Source organism: Heterodontus francisci, chromosome 19, assembly GCF_036365525.1.
Source record: "Heterodontus francisci isolate sHetFra1 chromosome 19, sHetFra1.hap1, whole genome shotgun sequence".
Lineage (NCBI taxonomy): Eukaryota > Metazoa > Chordata > Chondrichthyes > Heterodontiformes > Heterodontidae > Heterodontus > Heterodontus francisci.
Genome location: NC_090389.1, coordinates 46,073,738 through 46,098,342, shown reverse-complemented (window position 1 = coordinate 46,098,342; position 24,605 = coordinate 46,073,738). Strand labels below are relative to the sequence as shown.

The window sequence follows — 24,605 nt, the reverse complement described above, 5'->3', positions numbered from 1 at the left end:
TCAAAATGCTTTACAGTCAATGAAGTACTATTTGAAATGTAGTCACTGCTGTAGTATAGGAAACAATAACCAATTTGCACACACCAAGCTCCCACAACAATAATGTGATAATGACCAGATACTCTCTGTCAATGATGTTGAGTGGGGGGTAAGTATTGGGCAGGATACTGGGGATAACTTTCCTACTATTCTTTAAAATTGTATCATGAGATCTTTTACATCCACCTTCAAGAGCAGCTGAGGCGTCAGAATAACAAATACGACACATGCGACAGTGCAGCACGCCCTCAGTACTTGAACGAGCAACCTTCTGACTCAGAGGCAAGCGTGCTACCAACTGAGCCACAGCTGACATTTGTAGGAAAAAATAGAAGTTTTAGGGGTCAACAACGTCACTTATTAGCTCCATTGCTATTTAGAAAAAACACAGATCACCGAAGACATCACAAGTTGGTTCAAAGATAACTACATGTATTTGCATTTATGGAGAGTATAGATGGAAGGATGGTATGAACACAAAGCTATCAAAATGGACAGCTTTTTCCTGTTTCCAAATAAATGCTCATGGCATTGCTATTAGACTTTGTTCATAACAGGCCTGGCCAAAAGGTTAAATATCATAAAATTGCTTAAGCAATTAAGCAAGAGCAATTTTACCAATCTATGCAAAATTCATTGAACAAGGAGAGAAGCAGCATTTTTCCAGGGACATAAAACAGCAAAATCGAATATGTTGACAACAAGATCAAAGAGATAATGCCAGAGGACCATATATAACACTTGGGTTATACTTTAGGTGGCAGCGGCAAAAGAGTTACTGATTCATGACCCTATATAATGACTACACTTCAGAATAATTTGTTGCATGGTAAGTGCTTTGGGATCTTTGAGAGACCTGATAAGACATTATATAACAAGCTCTTAGTTTCCCCACCTGTATTAGTGACACTGTATTCTTCACTCTTCTTCCTGGTCTGGTAGATGATGCATACCCATACCAGTGAGGTTATTACAATACTGCATACTACAGCAATGATGACAATGCCCATGGTCATAGTTCCATCCTTTCTGCTTTGTCCCACAACACAACTTGATGATGGTAAAATGCTAAGGTGGCTGTGAGCTCGCTCAGTGCCAAGCGTATTAGACATCTCACACGTGTATTTACCCCCATCATCCAACACCACATTTCGTATGATAAGAAGCTGGTTTCCAGGTGTGAAGTGATGCCTCTTTGTAACCACAAGGGGTTGATCACCTTTTAACCAGGTTATCCGTGGAGATGGGCTTCCTGATGCCATGCACTGCAGAGCTATAGTTTCACCAATCACCACAGTTTGATCTTCAAGGGGATAAACCAGTGATGGGGTTTCTAGGAATACAAAATGAACGATTATTACTTGAAATCATCCCACTGTCAGGGTCCCCTGATCAATACCTTATTTATTTTAGAGACATTTTAATCTATGAAAAGTTAATGGGAGTAAGCATATCATTTAGTGCAACTGCATCAAAACTCTTCTGCCTGGGACATAAATGCAACCCAATTGCTATTATAACCTCAATTTACTGCTATGTGCAACACTTTTGGGTGTATTTGAGTTGGGGGTGGGGTAGGGAGAGAAGTCTGCCAGGTCAATAGCATCTTATTAGCTGCACTGCTAATATACTGAGTTTTTAGTTATCTCAAAAAAGGATGAATTTGGACGGCATGCTTTTCAGAAATTCCTAACACTGTTATTTCTATAACTTCACATTTCCCATTCCTCCGGTCTGCAAATTGACTTACGATATTTTCACTTAAGTGTTACACATTGTAAAATGAGTAAATCTGGGTTGACAACTCAAGGAACATTAAGTTAGTCTTCCTTTCTTGTGTTGCTTCAATGCATTTTCTAAAGCTGGCTAAATCTAATAATCTAAGTGCGGAGTTTGCAAGTTCTCCCTGTGACCGCGTGGGTTTTCGCCGGGTGCTCCGGTTTCCTCCCACAGCCAAAGACTTGCAGGTGATAGGTAAATTGGCCATTGTAAATTGCCCCTAGTGTAGGTAGGTGGTAGGGAATATGGGATTACTGTAGGGTTAGTATAAATGGGTGGTTGTCGGTCGGCACAGACTCGGTGGGCCGAAGGGCCTGTTTCAGTGCTGTATCTCTAAATAAAATAAAATTTTAAAAAAAGATGGTAATACTATAAACATTAAACTTCTCAAAGAACAGTTTACATATATGTGTCCAGACATGCACGTATAATACATTTAACACTAACAGAAGGAAATGTGGAAACAATTAGGTGGCAAACTACTATGGAGAGATTGCTTCCATTGAAGAAATAATTATTAAGCTTCCTTCATTTCACCATCTCTCTACAGTGTAGGATCTTGACCCAATTGTACTCGATAGGAATTTTAATTAATTTGCCTTTGACATAATAGGGGCACGGTTCAACCTTTTAGAACATTTCTCCAGGATATTACGTGGATTGGGTCCATTATAGATGCCACACAATTTGTACTATAGGACCTCATTTAGATTAATGGTCAGGCCACATTTGGAATACTGCATGCAATTTTCAGTTGCCACGTTTAAAATAAAAGAGCACCAATGCACTGAAGCCTAAGCACAGGAAATGTTTAGCAGTGATTTGTGTACACTCCTGGAGGTTGAAATCAAATTTCCAAGAGTCAGAACCGGAGCAACCAGAGAGTGTTCTTAAAGTGACTAATAAAAAGGGCATCTATTAAAATTTAGGCTCCTTTGTGGCTCCAATAATGATTTTAGTAGTCAAGAAACCCAAGGTATGAAAAACAAAACCAACATTCATCTAAGCTGTCCACTGTCAGGATCCCCTGATCAATACCTTATTTATTTTCACCCTGTTGTAAGCCCAATTTTAAAGCCAAAGATGCAAAGGCAAAAGGGAGGTGGTCAAAGAAACGTCAACTTTTTCAAAAAGTGTTTCAACAGCACAAAAGTATAATAAATGTTTTAAGGGTAAAAAATGTTCAATTTTGCACACAAAAATGACAGGTGTTTAAGCTACCAACAAGGCACTTCATTTTAAATAGCAAGAGAAAGATATGATGCCAATTATATATAATGGGCATTAAGGGAATCTTAAAAGGGGAATGTTACAATGATTGTCAACCTGGGTTTACTCTATCATGGAATAAAAAAAAACTTGTTGCTACAATCGCTGAAGAATGATAATGGTATTAAGAGAGAGAAATCGACGCAGAAAAAAGGGGTACAGACCAAGTTAATATGATTGAAGTTCAAAAAGAGACTTGTTACATTAGTAAAGGTGCATTACAAACCTCTAAATCATGCAAAGGAAACAAAAGCGCAAATCTGCTGTCAAATAAAAACTACTAGCAGGAATTACAAAAATATTCAGAGATTTTAATTATCCATTTATCAATTAGTACAGAGAAGGAGCAAATGGAGAAAAGAGAATAGAATTCCTAAAATCTGGGGCTGAATTTTACCAGCCCCTCGAAGCCGCGGGTTGCAGCGCGAGAGCCAGTAAAATTCTACGGGGAGAGCCCGCCTCGACCTGCGACGTCGAAAAAGGCCTACCACATATTACCGGCGGCGGCAGGACCTCTGTGCGGCACTCCTGCCACCTGGCCCTTCATCGGCATATGTAAATGAACATTTAAAATATTTAAATAAACTTACCTGCCGTCCCACTCTGATATTACGGCCACCGTTTGTGCTCCCCGCGCCTTTGGAACTCCATACGGAGTGCCAGGTGAGAACCTGGTGGGGAGGGGGGAGCAATAAAATTTTCGGGGGGGGGGGGGAAAAGAGAGGGTTGCAGGAGTGGGGAAATCAATTTTAATTGGATGTGGGGATGGTGGGAAGGGGCTGAAGGGCAAATGTAAAGAGGTTGATGGCGGGGGGGGGAAAGGGGTGCATGTTGGTAATAAAATTTCATTTTGTGATGTCCCTTAAAAAAAACATTTGAGGGGGGGTGATGGGAAAAGGCCATTACATCTGTAATTTTTATGCAATAATTCTTCACAATATAGCTTTAAAAATTTAAATTTCTCCTAAGGGCTTACAGTCATTAAAAAATGGCGCTGACACCTGCGCAGTGGCACTGGACGCTGTTGCCGGGGACGCAGCGGCCACCCCCTCTATGTCATCGGGGGCGGCCACTCCACCCCCTCTATTTAAATGAGCCCCCGCGCAAAATATCGCAGGGGCTCCTTGGCGGCTGCAGAATGCGGGTGCAATGCTGAGTTTAAAAGGTTGCCGCCGTGCAGCGTGGCGCCTGAATAAAATTCAGCCCCTGGTTATGAGTAATGGAATAGATCAAGTAGATGAACTGAGCACCTTGAGAGTGGTGGCCACAATGTGATGTGGATAAAGATCCAACTAGAAAGGAAAAAAGTCAATGAAGTAGTGGCAGATTTCAGAAATGAGGAGCAAACTAGCTGAGGTGTGCTGGAAGGGGAATTGGCACAATCAATACTGGAAGCTTTAAAAAACAAAATTGCAGATGGACAGAATAAATACATTTGATTAAAAATCAAAAAGAAACTAACAGTAGTTTCAGAATTCCATTGATCAATAAAGAGGTTATAAACCAATTAAGATTGAAAAAAGTCAATTGATTGTAATGAAAAAAAGGAGAAAAATAGAACTTTTTTTTAAAAAGGTGAACAGCAGGATACGGAAGCTGATATAGAATATAAGGAATCAAAAGTAACAGGAAAGCATTTTAGACGTATATAAGTAAGTAGATAATTAAGTGAGTTTGGACCCTTGAGAAGATTGTCAATTTGCAAATGATAAAAAATGGCAGAGATATTAATGCAAAGTGCTTATTAAATGAGAAGGCTATTGAAGAGGATGTGAATCTTGGAAGCGGTTAAAATTAAGACAAGCAATATTGCGATGGATAAAAGGAGTTTTTGGTAAAATGATGACACAGCTGTAGAGCCCAACAGAATACATCGTAGGATCACAATGGAGCGGAGAGGGAATTGCCATGGCCCCAAAAATAAATGGCCCAGATTTTGCTGTAATAATAAGTGGGGCTATTAGTGCTCACTATTATTATGGAGCAAATCAGACAGTAACCTCCAATGTCCACATATATGCGGTAAAACGTGGTAATAAAGACATTGCTGTCCAAGAGACCCTGTTCTCCCAGAAACTGAACTACAGCAGTACCTCTCTGATAAATTTGGTATTAAAACACATGAAGGGCATGAAGCCATTGAACTTGCCCACTCAACACACCAGAAAAAGTTAGGGCTTGTCCATTCAAGTGCAAAGGAATTTTTAATTGCGTGACATGTTCTCACACCCCACATCCTGTAAGGATTCTATTCCATTTTTCCAGTTTCTCTGTCGCATCTGATCAGACAATGCAACTTTTCATAATAGCGCTTCCAATATGTCTTACTTTTTCCTCAACCAAGGATTCCACCCACCTACTGTGGCTGACAGGGCCCTCGACCGTGCCCACTCTTTTCACACACTTATACTCTTGCCCCTTCCCTTCCCTCCCAGAACCATGATAGGGTCGCCTTTGTCCTCACCTTCCACCTCACTAGCCTCCATATTAAACAGACCATCTTCTGCCACAACTGTTACTCCAGCGTGATGCCATCACCAAACGCATCTTTCCCTTCAGCATTCCGAACTGATCGTTCCCTCCGAGACACCCTAGTCCACTCATCAGTTACCCTCAGCACCCCTTCCCTTGCCCTTTTACCTCCTCCCCACCGTTCAAAGCCCCATACATTCCATCCAAGTGAACCAGCGATTTACTTGTACTTTTTTCAAATTAGTATACTGTAGCCACTACTCACGATGTGATCTCCTTTATATTGGGAAGACCAATTGCAGACTGTGGAACACCTCAATTCAGCATGCAAGCGTGATCCCAGGTTCCAAGTCACCGGTCATTTTAATTCCCCAATTCCACACCTTTCTACCACCACTCTGACCTTTCTGTCCTTGGCCTGCTACAGTGTTCTAATGAAGATCATAGCAAGCTCGAGAAACAAAACCTCATCTTTCAATGAGGCACTTTACAGCCTTCTGGACTTAGCATTTGAGTTCAACAATTTTAGATCATAACCTCTGCCCCAATTTTGTTTCATGTTTCTTTGCCGGTTTGGTTTTTTCCTCTTGTTTCTCTTTCATTTTCTCTACTTAGTGTTCGAACAGCAGCTATCCTGCCATTCACACTCTAGACATATCTTTTGTTACTTTACTTGTCCCATTACCACTCCCTTTGGTCTTACACCATGAAAACGTTTGTCATTTAATCTCTCCTGCCCTCCACCCTATCACAGACATTCCCTTTTGTTTTTCTTCCCACCCTCCCTCCCCCACCTTTCACTTGTTCAAAACCTATCATTCTAACTTTTCCCAATTCTGATGAAGTGTCACAGGCCTGCCCTGAAATGTCAATAGTTTCTCTCTCCACAGATGCTGCCAGACCTGATTATTTCCAGCATTTTCTGTTTTTATTTCAGATTCCCAGCATTTGCTGTTGAGGTTGCAGAATTCATTTCCAGGTTTAATGACTGAGACAGAAACTATGTCAACATTCAAGATTAGACTGGATAGGTGGACAAAGCAAAAGGGGAATAAAAGGTGATGAGAACAAGGTGGGTAAATGTAATTAGAACTATTTGTTCACCTGCAGTGCAAACATTAACCAAAACCGATTGGGCCAAATGGCCTGTTTCCATATTGTGACTTCTCTGTATTTCTATGATTCTGGTATGCCAAATCGAGCATCATGTTTTCATATCCTCAAAACATAGAGAAGCAAATCTATACATGAAAATGACTGGGTTTTGATCAACAAAAAAAATTGAAACAGGAGAAACTTTATAGTATACCTATTACAACTTTACAGAATTATTATTGCCTATAGAGAAGCCTACCTACCAGAGTTTTAACATTTATAATCAATATATAAAAAGGGACTTGTTAAAAAAGGAACAGCATATTAAATGGAATCACTGCAGGACACAGGCAGGATGCCAGCATAAATGATCGTTATTGGAACAGTTCAAAGAATGCAGATCCAAAATGGTAGGTCTTCCTGGGAAGGAGATAATTCACCAAACAAAAATCCTACTAACCAAGAAGCATCTTGATCTTATTTCTTTTTATAAATATTAGATGCACGAGAACTTTCTACAGGAAATATGTTTGCTTATGCCTTTGTGTTTATCACAACCAAATCTGCATTGATTCACAGAAGGATTATATTAACAAGTTACAATGATATGGGATTGAGAACAGTAAAACCATCTTACTTGGCCATTAACTAAAAGTAGGATCTACAAATTTTCCCAAATAAATGAGACTGAACATGTGAGCTCATTTTTGAACACTATTTAACTTTGCAATGAATTTGTGATTTGGGATATTGATTTTTTAAGTAAGAACATTCTAAATAAAACATGATTTTATATCCACTTACCCAACACCATGAGGGAAGCATTGGCTGAAATGGCACCAGCAATATTTTGAGCTGTACAACTATAAACACCCATATCTTCAATTTTTACATCCACGATAAAAAAAACATCATCTTCAGGCATCACGTGCATCCGTCTTTCTCGAGCGGCAGGAAAATCTGTGCCTCCATCCTTCTGCCATGCAATCTGTGGAGTTGGGTGACCAGTGGCAGCACATTCAAGACGAGCATTGGCTCCTGTTCGGATCGTTATATCTCTTGGAGTCTTAACAAATGACGGTAACACTGTAAACACAAAATGTTAACTAAAACTCAAAAATTTTTCTCAAAGTACAATTTAGTTTCTTTGAACATTGCGAATTGAGGATGAATGGTCACTTCAGATCTCTTTTGGTCCAATTTACTTACTTTAAACCCAGAAGAAGAAAATTAAAGTAGAGCTATCAGATTTTCATTTCACATATGAGCTAACAAATATTACAAGGGTGTAATATTTGCAATGTTAGTTTGCAATGCTACTGCAGTGTTTGCATTGCAAGTTCCCAACAATGTGTCTTGTCAGCTGCTTGCAAGTCAAACACAAAACTGAGAAAAGCTGCGAAGACAGGTGTTTTGGAAGACCTGAGATCTATGTTTTGGCAATCAGTGGTGCAAACACCCTACAATATACCAAAAATTAGCCAAATATAGAAACAGAAAAATAGGAGGAGGAGTAGGCCATTCGGCCCTTCAAGCCTGCTCCGCCATTCAATACGATCATGGCTGATCATCCAAACTCAGTAATCTGTTCCCGCTTTCTTCCTGTATCCCTTGATCCCATTAGCCCCAAGAAATATATATAACTCTTTCTTGAATATATTTAATGATTTGGCCTCAACTGCTTTCCGTGGTAGAGAATTCCACAGGTTCACCACTGCTTAAAAGGAGCAGCAGCTCAAATACCAGACTGCTGATTTTAAAAATTACAGGAATATAAACAAATTTACATTTTGGGCAGCACAGTGGTTAGCACCGCAGCCTCACAGCTCCAGTGACCCGGGTTCAATTCTGGGTGCTGCCTGTGTGGAGTTTGCAAGTTCTCCCTGTGTCTGCATGGGTTTCCTCCGGGTGCTCCGGTTTCCTCCCACATGCCAAAGACTTGCAGGTTGATAGGTTAATTGGCCATTATAAATTGCCCCTAGTATAGGTAGGTGGTAGGAAAATATAGGGACAGGTGGGGATGTGGTAGGAATATGGGATTAGTGTAGGATTAGTATAAATGGGTGGTTGATGGTCGGCACAGACTCGGTGGGCCGAAGGGCCTGTTTCAGTGCTGTATCTCTAAAAAAAAATTTTCAAACATTTTAAAATCAAGCTGTAGTATTTGTACAAACCAAGCAAGTTCATCAACTTTTAAGCTAGTAACATGGATGTAGGAGGTTTAACACTAGTCCTTACTGTTGTCCTATTTTCCTCACATCCACACACTATTAAGAGCACAAAACAACTCAATAACCTTCTGCCAGAACAGTTTAATTTTTTATTATCTTAGTGCAGGTTTCTAAAGGATTTTACACATGCTTAAAAGATAGTCACAGCTTGTTGGGAATAGTATACTTGATTTTCTATTCATTGCTCCAGAATAACTTTCATGACACAGAAATATTATAAAATGACAATATTCCAAAAATATCCTGGAAAACCTCCGAATGGATCCTTCACTGGTGTGGAGGATTCTAACTGACTGAGGACTTGTGCTGTATTGTCCATCCAGACTAAATTTTGATCCCCTTCATTGTTTTCCAATCAGCATTACACCCTGCCAAAGGAACTGTTACGCTATCTATCCAAAACCACCTGATTGATCCTGGACTAGAGCCTGAAATTAGTCCACAGCTAATCATAATATTCATAGTTCAAGTTTGCTCTCAGAATTATATTACACATAAGATGGCCAGCCACTCTCTCCATCGTGCCTGTGCCAGCCTGTGTGCCAAGTAGAGTCCACTGGCACTTGGTTAACTCCTCTATTATGTAATGCCCCATTCATATGGGTAGAGTCTTCTTTCTCTTCTTTGGCCTCCTTATCTCGAGAGCCAATGGGTAAGTGCCTGGAGGTGGTCAGTGGTTTGTGGAGCAGCGCCTGGCGTGGCTATAAAGGTCAATTCTAGAGTGACAGACTCTTCCACAGGTGCTGCAGAAAAATTTGTTTGTCGGGGCTGTTACACAGTTGGCTCTCCCCTTGCGCTTCTGTCTTTTTTCCTGCCAACTGCTAAGTCTTTTCGACTCGCCACACTGTAGCCCCGCCTTTATGGCTGCCCGCCAGCTCTGGCGAACGCTGGCAACTGACTCCCACGACTTGCGATCAATGTCACAGGACTTCATGTCGCGTTTGCAGACGTCTTTAAAGCGGAGACATGGACGGCCGGTGGGTCTGATACCAGTGGCGAGCTCGCTGTACAATGTGTCTTTGGGGATCCTGCCATCTTCCATGCGGCTCACATGGCCAAGCCATCTCAAGCGCCGCTGACTCAGTAGTGTGTATAAGCTGGGGATGTTGGCCGTCTCGAGGATTTCTGTGTTGGAGATACGGTCCTGCCACCTGATGCCAAGTATTCTCCGGAGGCAGCGAAGATGGAATGAAATGAAGATGGAATGGGTAGAGTGAGGTATCAATAAGCAGCATGAGTGAAGAAGATAAAAGAGGCTGAAGGGAAATTCCTTAATGCATGTTCTGCTTCCAGGGCAATCACCTCAGACTATGTCTGCTCCACTAGCTGGGATACTATTAACATAACAGGCTCAGTTTCAAGAATCTTGTAAACAATCTTGAACCAGCAATGATTGAGAGGTTAGCAGATCACCGAAAAGGTTTGAAGGCAGGAAGACAAGGCAACGACAAATGGTGAAGAAACTCAGGATTATTTTGTAGCAAGATCAAACTGCAATATGAAAACAAGCATCTTTAAGATCTAATGGAGTCAGTTAGTCTCCTGGATTTGGAAGTGTCACCATCATGGACTTACATTTTTAACAACAATTGTATGAAAAACAAGGATATAATTAGCACATCATCAGGTGCTTATCCTACTTATACTCACCATTGACTGTGAGCTTGGCTCTACTGGAGTACGTTGAGCCAAAGTTGTTAGTTATCATACACTGATATCTTCCCTCATCTGTAAATTTCACTTTTCTTAAATGAAGAATGGTAGTGTACTCCATTACTTCACCATCCTTCGCCCGAACATGCGCAAAGTTTTCAATCTCAGCATCATGAAGAATCTCATGATCTTTTTTCCAGGCAAATATCATTGGAAAGTTGCTGCTGCTTGCTGCTGAGCAAGTGAAGCGAATGTCTTTGCCAAGCATAGCCATAGTTGTCTCAGGTTGAACAATGATCTGAGGTTTTGGAAAGTCATCTGAATAATTAAAGAGGAAATATAAGTGAGGAACTTGTAAAAACAATGTATATTACTTCAGATGGATGGGAGGCTGTTGGAGAAATAAAACACTGATATAACCAACATAAAATGCAGTGAATTATAATGGGTATGACCAAGGTGAACAAAAGTCTAGGATTCTAGATTTCCCACTTCAACTGGGAAGCGATTCATGTTAGTCTAACAGAATCACTGAAATTTTTTTTTAAGAAGTTAGGATAGTGGAACAATTGTTGTTGCCCTGATGAAAAACTTCTGAATCAACAAACAGAGAAAAAAACATCGCTTTTCAGTATTCACAAATACTGGAATCATCAGAAGGGACAATAAAGGAGACCAGCTAATGACACTCAGCTAACTGTAAACATGATGTTAAGATTTAAGGAAGTATGAGTAAAGTCAATATTGTAGCTGCAAAAACTGCAATGAACAGCTGGTTTCAATTCAGAATTCTTTCTACTATTTCAAATCGGATGCATCACAACTCTTGTCAATATCATAATAAACATTTTCTAAAAGTCATGAGCCAAACTTTTAGCATGGCACAGAAGTAGTGTAGATACTTTGGCACAGTGCATTAAATCAACTAGGAGCAGGAGTAGGCCATTCAGCCCATTGAGCCTGCTCCGCCATTCAATTAGATCATGGCTGATCATCTACCTTAATGCTACTTTCCCGCACTATCCCCATATCCCTTGATGTCATTAGTATCCAGATAACTATCGATTTCTGTCTTGAACATGTTCAATGATTGAGCTTCCACAGCCCTCTGGGGTAAAAAAATTCCAAAGATTTACCACCCTCTGAGTGAAGAAATTCCTCCTCATCCTAGTCTTAAATGGCCTACCCCCCACCACCCCAATTCTGAGACTATGTCCCCTGGTTCTAGACTCACCAGCCAGGGTTCTAGACTCTGTAAAAATGTTGTTTCAATGAGATCATCTCTCATTCTTCAAAACTCTAGAGAATACAGGCCCAGTTTCCTCAATCTCTCCTCATAAGACAATCCTGCCATCCCAGGGATTAGTCTGGTGAACTTCTGTTGCACTCCCTCTATAGCAAGTATACCCTTCCTTAGATAAGGAGACCAAAACTGTGCACAATACTCCAGGTGCGGTCTCACGAAGGCTCTATACAATTGCAGCAAGACATTTTTACTCCTGTACTCAAATCCACTTGTGATGAAGGTAACATACTAGTTGCCTTCCTAACTGCTTGCTGCACCTGCATGCTAGCTTTTAGTGACTCATCAACGACGACAGCCAGGCCCCAAGTAGCTGAAGCTCTCCCGCCTACACCAGCTCTTCAGCCACGCATTCATTTGCCTTATCCTCCTATTCCTACCCTCACTAGCACGTGGCACAGGGAGTAATCCTGAGATTGCAACCCTAGAGATCCTGCTTTTTAACCTTCTGCCTAACTCCCTATATTCACTTTGCAGGACCTCATCTCTCTTCCTGCCTATGTCGTTAGTACTAACATGGACCACGACCTCTGGCTGCTCACCCTCCCCTTTCAGAATGTCCTGCAGCCGCTCCGAGACATCCTTGACCCTAGCAGCAGGGAGGCAACATACCATCCTGGAGTCTCGTTTGCGGCCATAGAAACGCCTATCTGCACCCCTTATAATAGAATCCCCTATCACTATAGCTCTTCCAACCCTTTTCCTCCCCTGCTGTGCAGTAGAGCCCTCCATGGTGCCACGAACTTGGCTGTTGCTGCTTTCCCCTGGGAGGTCATCCCCCCCAACAGTATCCAAAGTGGTATATCTGTTTGAGGGGGGGGGATAGCCACAGTGGACTCCTGCACTACTTGCCTGCACCTACTACTTCGTCTGGTGGTCACCCATCTCTTTTCTGCCTGTGCAGCCATTACCTGCGGTGTGACCACCTCACTAAACGTGCTCTGCATCGCGGATGCTCCACAGTGAATCCCCCCGCAGCTCCAGCTCCATAATGCGGGTATCCAGTAGCTGCAGATGGATACACTTCCTGCACACATGGTCACCAGGGACACTGGAAGTGTCCCTGATTTTCCACATAGCGCAGGAAGAGCATATCATGGGGCTGAGCTCTCCTGTCATGACTTACCCTTAGATTAATTAGTTACTCCCGTAATTAAAAAATACTAATTACACTAGGGGCCTTGTTCTACCCACTCCAATCTAAAGTCTTTAAAAATAAAACACTTTAGCAGCACTCACCTTATCACCAGAGGTTTTTTTTTCCCAACAAAAAAAAACTTTCCCCTTTTTTAAGATATTCTAACAACTGCTCCTCATCAATCAATCATGTTGCAACTCTCCTCTGACGTCTCTGTTGGCTTTTGTTTTTCAAAATTCCGGCGGGCTGTAAGAGGTCTGAATGCTTTCCGCTCCCAGAAGGTAAGGGACTGGGCCTCGATCCTCGGGTTGGATTGACATCAACACTTCCCAACCTCTCACCATTTAAGAAATACTCTGGGCTGAATTTTACAAGCCCCTCGACGTTGAGGATCATGGCAGGGGGCCCATAAAATTCTGCCGGGAGAGGCCCGCCTCAAACCCCGATGCCGAGAAGGCCCTGCCACATTTTACCGCCAGCGACGGCACCCCCCGCCCGGCAGCACCCCAATGTAAAGCACTACTTACTTTTCCTGATTTTCGCCGACTGTCGATCCACACTTCCGCATTTTTTACTGAACGGGCAGCTGTCACATGCCGTTCCGTTCACAAATATGAAAAGCCAACAGGACATCAGATATAGGAGTACTTGCTCACAGTGCAGGAAGGTCTGGATATACCAGGGTCTCAACTCTGCATACTGGAAGGGAGGTGGGAAGGAGGATGAGATTATCGGGGTCTCAACGCTCCATAATGGAAGGGAGGGAATGGTATTACGGGGGCACGTCTGCAGATGTGTAGGGAGCCACTGTGTTTCTGCCCTTTGTAAAGTTTGTCCGCTCTGTGCCATTGATTGCCTCTGTCAGTGAAGGAGCAATGGCACTTGAGTCACCCTGTATGTGGGGAGAGCACCAGAAACGGTAGGCATGTAAAGCTTATATGTCTGGTGGGTCAATCGATGCAGCTTGTACAATCTTTATGTGGTCATGTGGTGCCACCCTTAGTGGAAGCTAAGACAGTCAATACCATGCCACATAGCTGATGCATCAAAGCACCTGATGTACCAGTCAACATCATTCTCTGCCCTGTTAGGTATCTTTGAAGAAGTGAAGGAACAGAGTTTAATGCAACTTTGTGATGGAGATGTTTCACCCTATATGCATTTTCCCGTTTCTCATGGCGATTCATCTGCTACAGGCAAAACCAGCAGTTGCAGCCCACATAGAGGCTCCGGTCGTGAGCAGCAGCACCCAAGGAGAGCTCGCCACTACAGATCAACACACATCTACAGGTCCCGCATGACATACCTGCAGATTTCAGAGCGCCAGTGTCAGAGATGACTACGGATGTCGAGAGAGGCAGTGACACATTTCTGTGCCCTGCTCAATGATGACCTGCAGCCCAGGGGCTTCAGGGGACATCCTATGTCTGTGGCCCTCAAAGTGACAGTAGTTCTTAATTTTTACACCTCTGCATCATTTCAGCGGACCTCCAGAGACCTTTGTGAGGTCACACAGTCAGCAGTGCACCGCTGCATCAGGGAGGTTACCGATGCCCTGTCCGCTTCATGACAGACCCTGAGAGCCAGGCCCAGAGGGCCATCGGTTTCGGCTCCACTGCGGGATTTCCAGAGTGCAAGGGGTCATAGATTGCACCCATGTGGCCATCAAGGCTCCCGCCGGGCGACCAGCTGAATACGTAAACCATAAGGGCTTCCACCAATCAACGTGCAGCTCATATGTGATCACCAGAAACACTTCCTGCAAAGCGTTGCCCACTTTCCAGGCAGCTGCCATGACGCCTTCATCCTGCGCCAGTCCCAGCTGCCGTCACTGTTCACTGAACTGGCTCAGATGGAGGGGTGGCTTCTTGGAGACAAGGGCTACTCCTTGCAGACACGGCTCCTGACACCAGTGAAACACCTCACTGCTGCTGCAGACGAACGGCATGCTGAAAATGCGCTTCCGCTGCCTGGATAGATTGGGTGGTATCCTGCAGTGCGAGCCGGAAAGGGCAGCTCGCACCGTTGTTGTCTGCTGTGCTCTGCACTACTACACACTCAATAGGAGGGAGGCCTTGCAGGATGAGGACAGACGCAAGCAGGACTTACCCTTGGATGATGAGGACTTACAGCAGGAAAGGTGCATGGGAGGACAGAGAGCATCCAGGTGCCGCACGCAAGGCGAGCAGCGAGCTATTGATGCATGGCAGCACCTCATTGATGAAAAGGTTCTCGATGCCATAGGAACCACCGTGGGCTCTGCAAGCTAGACAGCACCGTCATTCACCTGTTGTGCAGCAGTCCGCATCTGCAACATCTTTGCATCCACCATTAATGGCAGCAGCAGACTGAGCCATTGTCCATGTTACTGCATCTGTGGAGACACACGAGTGATACTGACGTGGCAATAATGTTATTCCATACATTGGCACTCTGAAAGACCAATGATGTAATGGGAGGAGACACAATCGGTACATGCTGGCACACTTCATTCACACAGTAAAAGCAAAACATTTGTTAGTGAAGAAGATTTTTGTTTTGACCATGCTACATTGATGTGTCACCCATGCACACCTATTTGTGTCATGGTGTTTTTTTGAAAACGCTTGTGGATGCTCCTTTGCGGTGCCACTTCTGCGCTTGCAGGCTGACTGTAGGAAGGCTGCTGATCATATTGCCCTTTGGCTGTGGATGACTTCGGCAGTCGTCTTCTGTGTGCACGAGACCTGGAGGACCCCGGTTGGCTGGGGGAATCCTGCGTCACTGCACAACTCTCCTCAGATGGCGTGGGTGCTGGAGCTTGACCCAGCGGTGGAGGGGCCAGTGGCCACAATGGATGTACCTTGAGGGGAGACCTCAGACATGGTGCGCAGGCTCGCCTCCTCCAGCTCGAGGCTTGTTTGAACCTCTCTGCTCTCCTGGGAAGGACCACGAGCAAGACAGTCTCCGTGCCCCTGGTCCCTCTCGCAGCTTGCTACTGATTTGTGGATCTGATGGCCTCAGCGAGGGATTGCAGGACAACACGTATTAATGGAATGTGGCTCACCAGGAGGGCCACCGCCGTCTCCATGTATGACGCCATATGCTCAAATGCCTGGGACACAGCAGCTGTCATGGCCTGGATGGTCTCCCCCATCATCCGGTCAAGGCTGAGCATGGCCTAAGGCATCTCCACTAAATGTTGCCACAACTGCTGCTGCAGCTCCAGCATGCCCTGTGCTGTCCACAACAGAGGGTCATCAGCAGCATGGGGCTCAGCATGGACCTAGCCACCCACAGCCCTCTGACTGTGAGGCACCTCGGCTGTCTCAGCCTCAGTCAGCTGCTTGGGCGCATATGCAGTGCTCTTAGCAGCTTGTGAACACGACTGTATGCCCGAACGGATTCCCACCGAGGTGACTGTATCTGCGCTGGTGGAAGGTGCAGGAGTGTCATGGAACGCGTCCTCTGAGGATATCTCTTCCTCTGAGGTGCAGGTGCTGTCCTGGGTCGCCATTGCCGACTCAGAGCGTTGACCTGCAAGATACGAGAAGAGCACACTGTCAATCTTTATGGTGAGCATGTAACGATTGTGACTGCATTGTGTCAAAATGCACGATTTTCACATTGATCATTGTGCACATCAAATGGATGCATATTCACCCAGCAGCCCGAGCTCAACAGCACCGAATGCATGGCCCACATCTGTCGCAGTCAGTTCGAGGGCCTCCTCCTCAGGCTGTGTCATCGTCCGCATATCTGGCACTCCCCCAACAGTCCAACTCACTTAATGAGCATTGTGGGCTCTCTTTGCCCGGAGGAGCAAGGAGGCAAAGATTAAGGATGGCACGTCAACAACCCGAAACATGAAAGAGGAGCAGTGCTGGGCCCGAAGGTGGGGAAGGCTCGGTATGCACTACTGAGTAAGCCTTTCATGTAGGTGCCATGTTGTGAGCTGCAAACAAGAGTGAGTTCCGTCATACTTTCAGCCATTCAGGTCACGTCATTCATCCCTGCCCAGCCTCCCCATCCTTAGCATGGCAGTGGCACAAATGTGCCACTCTGTGGGGACACCCAGATTCATTGGGGCCATGATAGAGTGCCACTTATTTTTGCGGTGCGAAGCAGATCGTTTATCCTCGTCCGGCATTGGACCCTTTCATGCTAGATGACCCCATGGCTACTTACCTCCTCTGCCACCTCCACCAGGCTGTCATGGTCAGGCAGGAGGGCCTCTTCTTAGCATCTCTGGGGAAAAGGACCTCCCACCTTGCCTGCACAGCCTGGAGGAGAGTGAGGTGGGAGGTATCGCTGAATTGTGGGGCCACTGTAGAGCTCCCCTCTGCCATCTTCAGGTTTTGCTCAGGTCCTTTAAATGCAAAGGTGATTCCACAGTGTAACTGCTCTAACTTCTGGCTGCAATTTATTTTTGCACATGTTTGAACACTAACGAAGGACTAGCGAGGAAATCTGTGTTGTCCTGGTTTCTCAATAGGACAGATTGTCACGTGTTCACGTACACTTTGGAATTCTCTACCCCAGAGGGCTGTGCATGCTCCATCGTTAAATATATTTAAGGCTGAGAGCCACAGAATTTTGGTATCTCAGGGAATCAAGGAATATGGGAATGGGCAGAAAAGTGGAGTTGAGGCCGAGGATCAGCTATGATCGTACTGACTGGTGGGGCAGGTGCAAGGGGCTGTATGGGCTACCGCTGTTCTTATTTCTTCTGCCGTTGTGTTCTTAAGTTATACTACATGAATCTTGCTCTAATTTGCTTGAAATGCCTTAAACCACAACTTTTTTCAAGAATGACCTGACGTAAGAGCGCGGTGGGGGGGGGGGGGGCGGTGGGGGGAAGAGAAAGGGGTGCGAGGGGGAGAAGTGGGTGCGTGGGGACTGTGTGACCTGGCCTGTCGGAAGACCTTACACAAAGCAACGATTCTCGGAATACCAACATCATTAACAACGAGCTCAGTAGACACAATGTGGACATTGCAACACTTCAGAAGACACACCTCCCTGCGAGCAGATCTCCAAGAGATCAAGACCACACCTTCTACTGGCAGGGTAGGGATCCTGAAGAACCAAGACAGCATGGAATGGGCTTCGCCATCAGAAACTCCTTGCTCAGCATGATACAGCCACCCTCAAATGGCTCGGAATGCATACTGTGCATCCGACTGCTCACCGCCTCTGGTCCAGTACACCTACTCAGCATCTATGCTCCAACATTCTGTTCCTCACCTGAATTTAAAGACCAGTTCTACGAGGAACTCCATAATATTATTAGTAGCATTCCTAATACCGAACATTTGTTCCTGCTGGGAGACTTTAACGCCAGCGTTGGGGCCAACCATGACTCATGGCCCTCCTGCCTTGGGCGCTATGGCATTGGAAGGATGAATGAGAATGGACAGAGACTGCTGGAGTTGTGAACCAGTCACAACCTCTGCATCACCAACTTGTTCTTTCATACTAAACCCTATCACCAGGTTTCATGGAGGCACCCAAGATCACGTCATTGGCACCAGCTGGACCTCATCGCCACAAGGCAAGCCTCTATAAACAGTGTCCAAATCACACGCAGCTTCCACAGTGTGGACTGCGACACCGACCACTCCCTGGTGTGCAGCAAAGTTAGATTCAAACCAAAGAAGCTACATCACTCCAAACAGAAGGGCCGCCCGCACGTCAACACTAACAGAATTTCTTATCCACAGTTGTTACATAAGTTTCTAAATTCACTTAAAAAAGCCCTTCAAAACACTCCTGTAGTGGATGCAGAGACGAAGTTGACCCACATCAGAGACGCCATCTATGACTCACCACCTTTGGCCAACGTGAGAAGCAGAATGCAGACTGGTTTCAATCTCACTTTGAAGAGCTGGAAACTGTCATAGCCGCTAAGCGCATTGCACTGTTGAACTACAAGAAAGCCCCCAGCGAGCTAACATCCGTAGCACTTAAAGTAGCCAGAAGCACTGCACAAAGAACAGCCAGGCGTTGTGCAAATGACTACTGGCAACACCTATGCAATCGTGTTCAGCAGGCCTCCTACACCGGAAACATCAGAGGAATGTATGATGGCATTAAGAGAGCTTTTGGGCCAACCATCAAAAAGATCACCCCCCCTCAAGTCTAAATCAGGGGAAATGATCACTGACCAACACAAGCAAATGGACCGCTGGGTGCAGCACTACCTAGAACTGTACTCCAGGGAAAATGTTGTCACTGATACCGCCTTCAATGCAGCCCAGTCTCTGCCAGTCATGGATGAGCTAGACGAACAGCCAACAAAATCAGAACTCAGTGATGCCATTGATTCTCTAGCCAGTGGAAGAGCCCCTGGAAAGGATGGCATTGCCCCTGAAATAATCAAGAGTGCCAAGTCTGCTATACTTTCAGCACTCCATGAACTGCTTTGCCTGTGCCGGGATGAAGGAGCAGTACCTCAGGACATGCGCGATGCCAATATCATCACCCTCTATAAGAACAAGGGTGACCACGGTGACTGCAACAACTACCGGGGAATCTCCCTGCTCAGCATAGTGGGGAAAGTCTTCGCTCGTGTCGTTTTAAACAGACTCCAGAAGCTGGGAGTGTATCTACCCTGAGGCACAGTGCGACTTTCAAGCAGAGAGATCCACCATTGACATGCTGTTCTCCCTTTGTCAGCTACAGGAGAAGTGCCACAAACAGATGCCCCTCCACATTGCTTTCAGAGATCTCACCAAAGCCTTTGACCTAGTCAGCAGACATGGTCTCTTCAGACCACAAGCAAAGATCGAATGTCCACCAAAGCTACTAAGTATCATCACTTCATCCCATGACAATATGAAAGGCACAATTCAACATAGACCCCTTTCTTATCCTGAGTGGCGTGAAACAGGGCTGTGTTTTCACACCTACACTGTTTGGGATCTTCTTCTCACTGCTGCTTTCACATGCGCTCAAGTCGTAAGAAGGAATTTTCCTACACACAAGATCAGATGGCAGGTCTTAGACCGAAGACCAAAGTACGGAAAGTCCTCATCAGGGAACTCCTCTTTGCTGACGATGCTGCTTTAACATCTCACACTGAAGAGTGTCTGCAGAGTCTCATTGACAGGTTTGCGGCTGCCTGCAATGAATTTGGCCTAACCATCAGCCTCAACAAAACAAACATCATGGGGCAGGACGTCACAAATGCTCCATCCATCAATATTGGTGACCACGCTCTGGAAGTGGTTCAAGAGTTCACCTACCTAGGCTCAACTATCACCAGTAACCTGTCTCTCGATGCAGAAATCAACAAGCGCATGGGAAAGGCATCCGCTGCTACGTCCAGACTGGCCAAGAGGGTGTGGGAAAATGGCGCACTGAAACGGAACACAAAAGTCCGAGTGTTTCAAGCCTGTGTCCTCAGTACCTTGCTCTATGGCAGCGAGGCCTGGACAACGTATGTCAGCCAAGAGCGACGTCTCAACTCATTCCATCTTCACTGCCTCCGGAGAATCCTTGGCAACAGGTGGCAGGACCGTAATTCCAACGCAGAAGTCCACGAGCTGGCCAACATCCCCAGCATATACACCCTACTGAGCCAGCGGCGCTTGAGATGGCTTGGCCATGTGAGCCGCATGGAAGATGGCAGGATCCCCAAGGACGCATTGTACAGCGAGCTCGTCACTGGTATCCGACCCACCACCTGCCCATGTCTCTGCTTTAAAGACGTCTGCAAACGCGACATGAAGTCCTGTGACATTGACCACAAGTCGTGGGAGTCAGTTGCCAGTGAGCGCCAGAGCTGGCGACAGCCATAAAGGCGGGGCTAAAGAGTGGCAAGTCGAAGAGACTTATCAGTTGGCAGGAAAAAAAAGACAGAAGCGCAAGGAGAGAGCCAACTGCGTAACAGCCCCGAAAACCAATTTTATCTGCAGCGTCTGTGGAAGAGTCTGTCACTCTAGAATTGGCCTTTATAGCCACTCCAGGCACTGCTCCACAAACCACTGACCACCTCTAGGCGCTTACCCATTGTCTCTCGTGACAAGGAGGCCAAAGATGATTTCTGGCATATAATTTGTGTCTTCTAATGTGAAGACAGAAAATATTTGATCAATGTCTCTGCCATTTCCTCATTCCCCATGATTATTTCTCCTGCTTCTGCCTCTAAGGAACCAATGTCCACGTTAGCTACTCTCCTCCTTTTGATATACTTCTAAAAGCGCTTACAAGCTGTTCCTATATTCCTGGCTAGTTTACTCTCATTCTATTTTTCTTTCCCTTAACAACATTTTGGTTACCTTTTGCTGGTTTCTAAAACACTCTCAGTCCTCATGCTTACTACTATTCTTTGCAAAATTATAAGCCTTTTTCTTTTAATATACTATCCTTAACTTCCTTAAATGTTGCTAAAACAGAACTCCTTTCAACCCACACCTGGTCAGCCAAATATTTCACCTCCTGTATATGCTGAAGGAGACACTTTGGAATATGTTGAGCACTTCCCATGTCTTGGCAGCCACTTCTCTCAAAAGGCCACCATTGACAAGGAGATCCAACACCTGATCAGCTGCGGCAGCTCAGCCTTCCACATACTACGGCAGTGAATGTTTCACAACAAAGACCTCCGTAAGTCAACAAAAGTCCTAGTGTACAGAGCAGTTGTTATCACCACACTCCTGTACTGCAGTGAGACCTGGACTGTGCATCAGTGAGACGTATGAGCAATCCCAATGCCTCCGCTGCATCCTCCAGATTTAATGGGAGGACCGAACAAACAGTAGTGTCCTTCTTGAAGCCAGTTCCACAAGCATTCAGGCAAACCTCCTGCAAGACCAACGTCGACAGACTGGAATTTTGGCCGGATGCCCAAAAACCATCTCCCCCGCCAGATCCTGTTTTCTCAACTCTCAAATGGCCAAGGACAAGGAAAATACTTCAAAGACACTCTGAATCTCTCTTTGAAGTGCGGCGGCATTGACACTGATGGCTGGAAGGAGCTTGCTACTAATCATTCAAAATGGCAACAACTTGTCCATCAAGCTGCATCATGCTTGGAGTCCAAACGCCTTAATGATGAAGCGGAGAAGGAAAGAAAAGGAAGCAAATCCTGCATTCTAGATCCCACTACCTCGTGGGTCATCCGGCCTCTTTTTTTTTTTATTCATTCATGGGATGTGGGCGTCGCTGGCCAGGCCAGCATTTATTGCCCATCCTTAATTGCCTTCGAGAAGGTGGTGGTGAGCTGCCTTCTTGAACCGCCGCACTCCATGTGAGGTAGGTACACCACAGTGCTGTGAGGAAGGGAGTTCCAGGATTTTGACCCAGCGACAGCGAAGGAACAGCGTTATATCTCCAAGTCAGGACGGTGTGCGACTTGGAGGGGAATTTTCAGGTGGTGGTGTTCCCATGCACTTGCTGTCCTTGTCCTTCTAGTTGGTAGAGATTGTGGGTTTGGAGGCTGCTGTCTAAGGAGCCTTGCTGAGTTTCAGCAGTGCATCTTGTAGATGGTGCACACTGCTGCCACTGTGCAAGGTGAAGAGAGTGAATGTTTGTGCATGGGATGCCAATCAAGCAGACTGCTTTGTCCTGGATGGCGTTAAGCTTCTTGAGTGTTGTTGGAGCTGCACCCATACAGGCAAGTGGACAGTATTCCATCACACTCCTGACTTGTGGCTTGTAGAAGGTGGACAGGCTTTGGGGAGTCAGGAGATGAGTTACTCGCCACAGGATTCCTAGCCTCTGACCTGCTCTTGTAGCCACGGTATTTATACGGTTACTCCAGTTCCATTTCTTGTCAATGGTAACCTCTAGGATGTTGATACTGGGGGATTCAGCGATCGTAATGCCATTGAATGTCAAGGGGAGATGGTTAAATTTTCTCTTGTTGGAGATGGTCATTGCCTGGCACTTGAGTAGCACGAATATTACTTGCCACTTATCTGCCCAAGCCTGGATATTGTCCAGGTCTTGCTGCATTTCTGCACGGACTGCTTCAGTATCTGAAGAGTCGTGAATAGTGCTGAGCATTGTGCAATCATCAGCGAGCATCCCCATTTCTGACCTTATGACTGAAGGAAGGTCATTGATGAAGCAACTGAAGATGGTTGGGCCTAGGACACTACCCTGAGGAACTCCTGCAGCTCAGATGATTGACCTCCAACAACCACAACCATCTTCCTTTCCAACCAGCAGAGTTTTCCCCCTGATTTACATAGACTTCAGTTTTGCTAGGGCTCATTGATGCCTTCATCGGTCAAATGCTGCCTTGATGTCAAGGTCAGTCACTCTCATCTCACCTCTGGAGTTCAGGTCTTTTGTCCATGTTTGAACCAAGGCTATAAAGAGGTCAGCAGCTGAGAGGCCCTAGCAGAATCCAAACTGAGCGTCACTGAGCAGGTTATTGCTAAGCAAGTGCCGCTTCATAGCACTGTCGATGACACCTTCCATCACTTTATTGATGATTGAGAGTCGACCGATGGGGCGGTAATTGGCCGGGTTGGACTTGTCCTGCTTTTTGTGTACAGGACATACCTGGGCAATTTTCCACATTGCTGGGTACATGCCAGTGTTGTAGCTTGAAAAAGCTTGGCTAGGGGCATGGCAAGTTCTGGAGCACAGGTCTTCAGTACTATTGCCGGATTATTGTCAGGGCCCATAGCCTTTGCAGTATCCAGTGCCTTCAGTTGTTTCTTGATTTCACGTGGAGTGAATCGAATTGGCTGAAGTCCGACGTCTGTGATGCTGGGCACTTCAGGAGGAGGCAGAGATGGATCACACACTCGGCACCTCTGGCTGAAGATTGTTGCAAATGCCTCAGCCTTATCTTTCACACTGATGTGCTGGGCTCCCCCATCATTGAGGATGGAGATATTTGTGCAGCCACCTCCTCCAGTTAGTTGTTTAATTGTCTACCATCATTCACGGCAGGATGTGGCCGGACTGCAGAACTCAGATCTGATCCGTTGGTTATGGGATCGCTTAGCTCTATCACATTCTGCTTACGCAGTTTGGCACACAAGTAGTCCTGTGTTGTAGCTTCACCAGGTTGACACCTCATTTTGAGGTATGCCTGGTGCTGCTCCTGGCATGCCCTCCTGCACTCTTCATTGAACCAAGGTTGGTCTCCTGGCTTGATGGCGATAGTAGAGTGGGGAATATGCCAGGCCATGAGGTTACAGATTGTGTTGGAGTACAATCCTGCTGCTGCTGCTGATGGCCCACAGCACCTCATGGATGCCCAGCTTTGCATTGCTAGATCTGTTTGAAATCTTGCCCATTTAGCATGGTGATATTGCCACACAACACAATGGAGGATATCCTCAATGTGAAGGCAGGACTTTGTCTCCACAAGAAATGTGCGGTGGTCACTCCTACCAATACCGTCATGGATAGATACATCTGTGGCTGGTGGAGGTCAATCATCTCAGCACCAGGACATCACTGCAGGTGTTCCTCAGGGTCGTGTCCAAGGCCCAACCATCTTCAGCTGCTGAAGACGAGGTCAAGTATGTTTTTCCCATTTGTTGGCTCCCTCACCACCTGCCGCATACCCAGTCTAGCAGCTATGTCCTTTAGGACACGACCAGCTCAGTCAGTCGTGGTGCTAACGAGCCATTCTCAGTGCTGGACACTGAAGTCCCCCACCCAGGGTACATTCTGCGCC

The 24,605-nt window shown here is 45.6% G+C and overlaps 1 protein-coding gene across 2 annotated transcripts in view; it reads right to left on the bottom strand.

Moving 5' to 3' along the window:
• lrig1 (leucine-rich repeats and immunoglobulin-like domains 1) overlaps window positions 1–24,605 on the bottom strand; it is a 76,152-nt gene that overhangs the window by 7,093 nt on the left and 44,454 nt on the right. Inside the window, exons 8-10 of one of the 2 annotated variants that reach the window (XM_068051568.1) lie at window positions 10,536–10,856; window positions 7,459–7,740; window positions 935–1,372 (exon numbers count right to left, since the gene is read on the bottom strand). In XM_068051568.1, the coding sequence (XP_067907669.1) occupies window positions 935–1,372; window positions 7,459–7,740; window positions 10,536–10,856 (1,041 nt within the window). The remainder of the gene's footprint in view (window positions 1–934; window positions 1,373–7,458; window positions 7,741–10,535; window positions 10,857–24,605) is intronic. The other variant, XM_068051570.1, reaches the window with a different exon arrangement.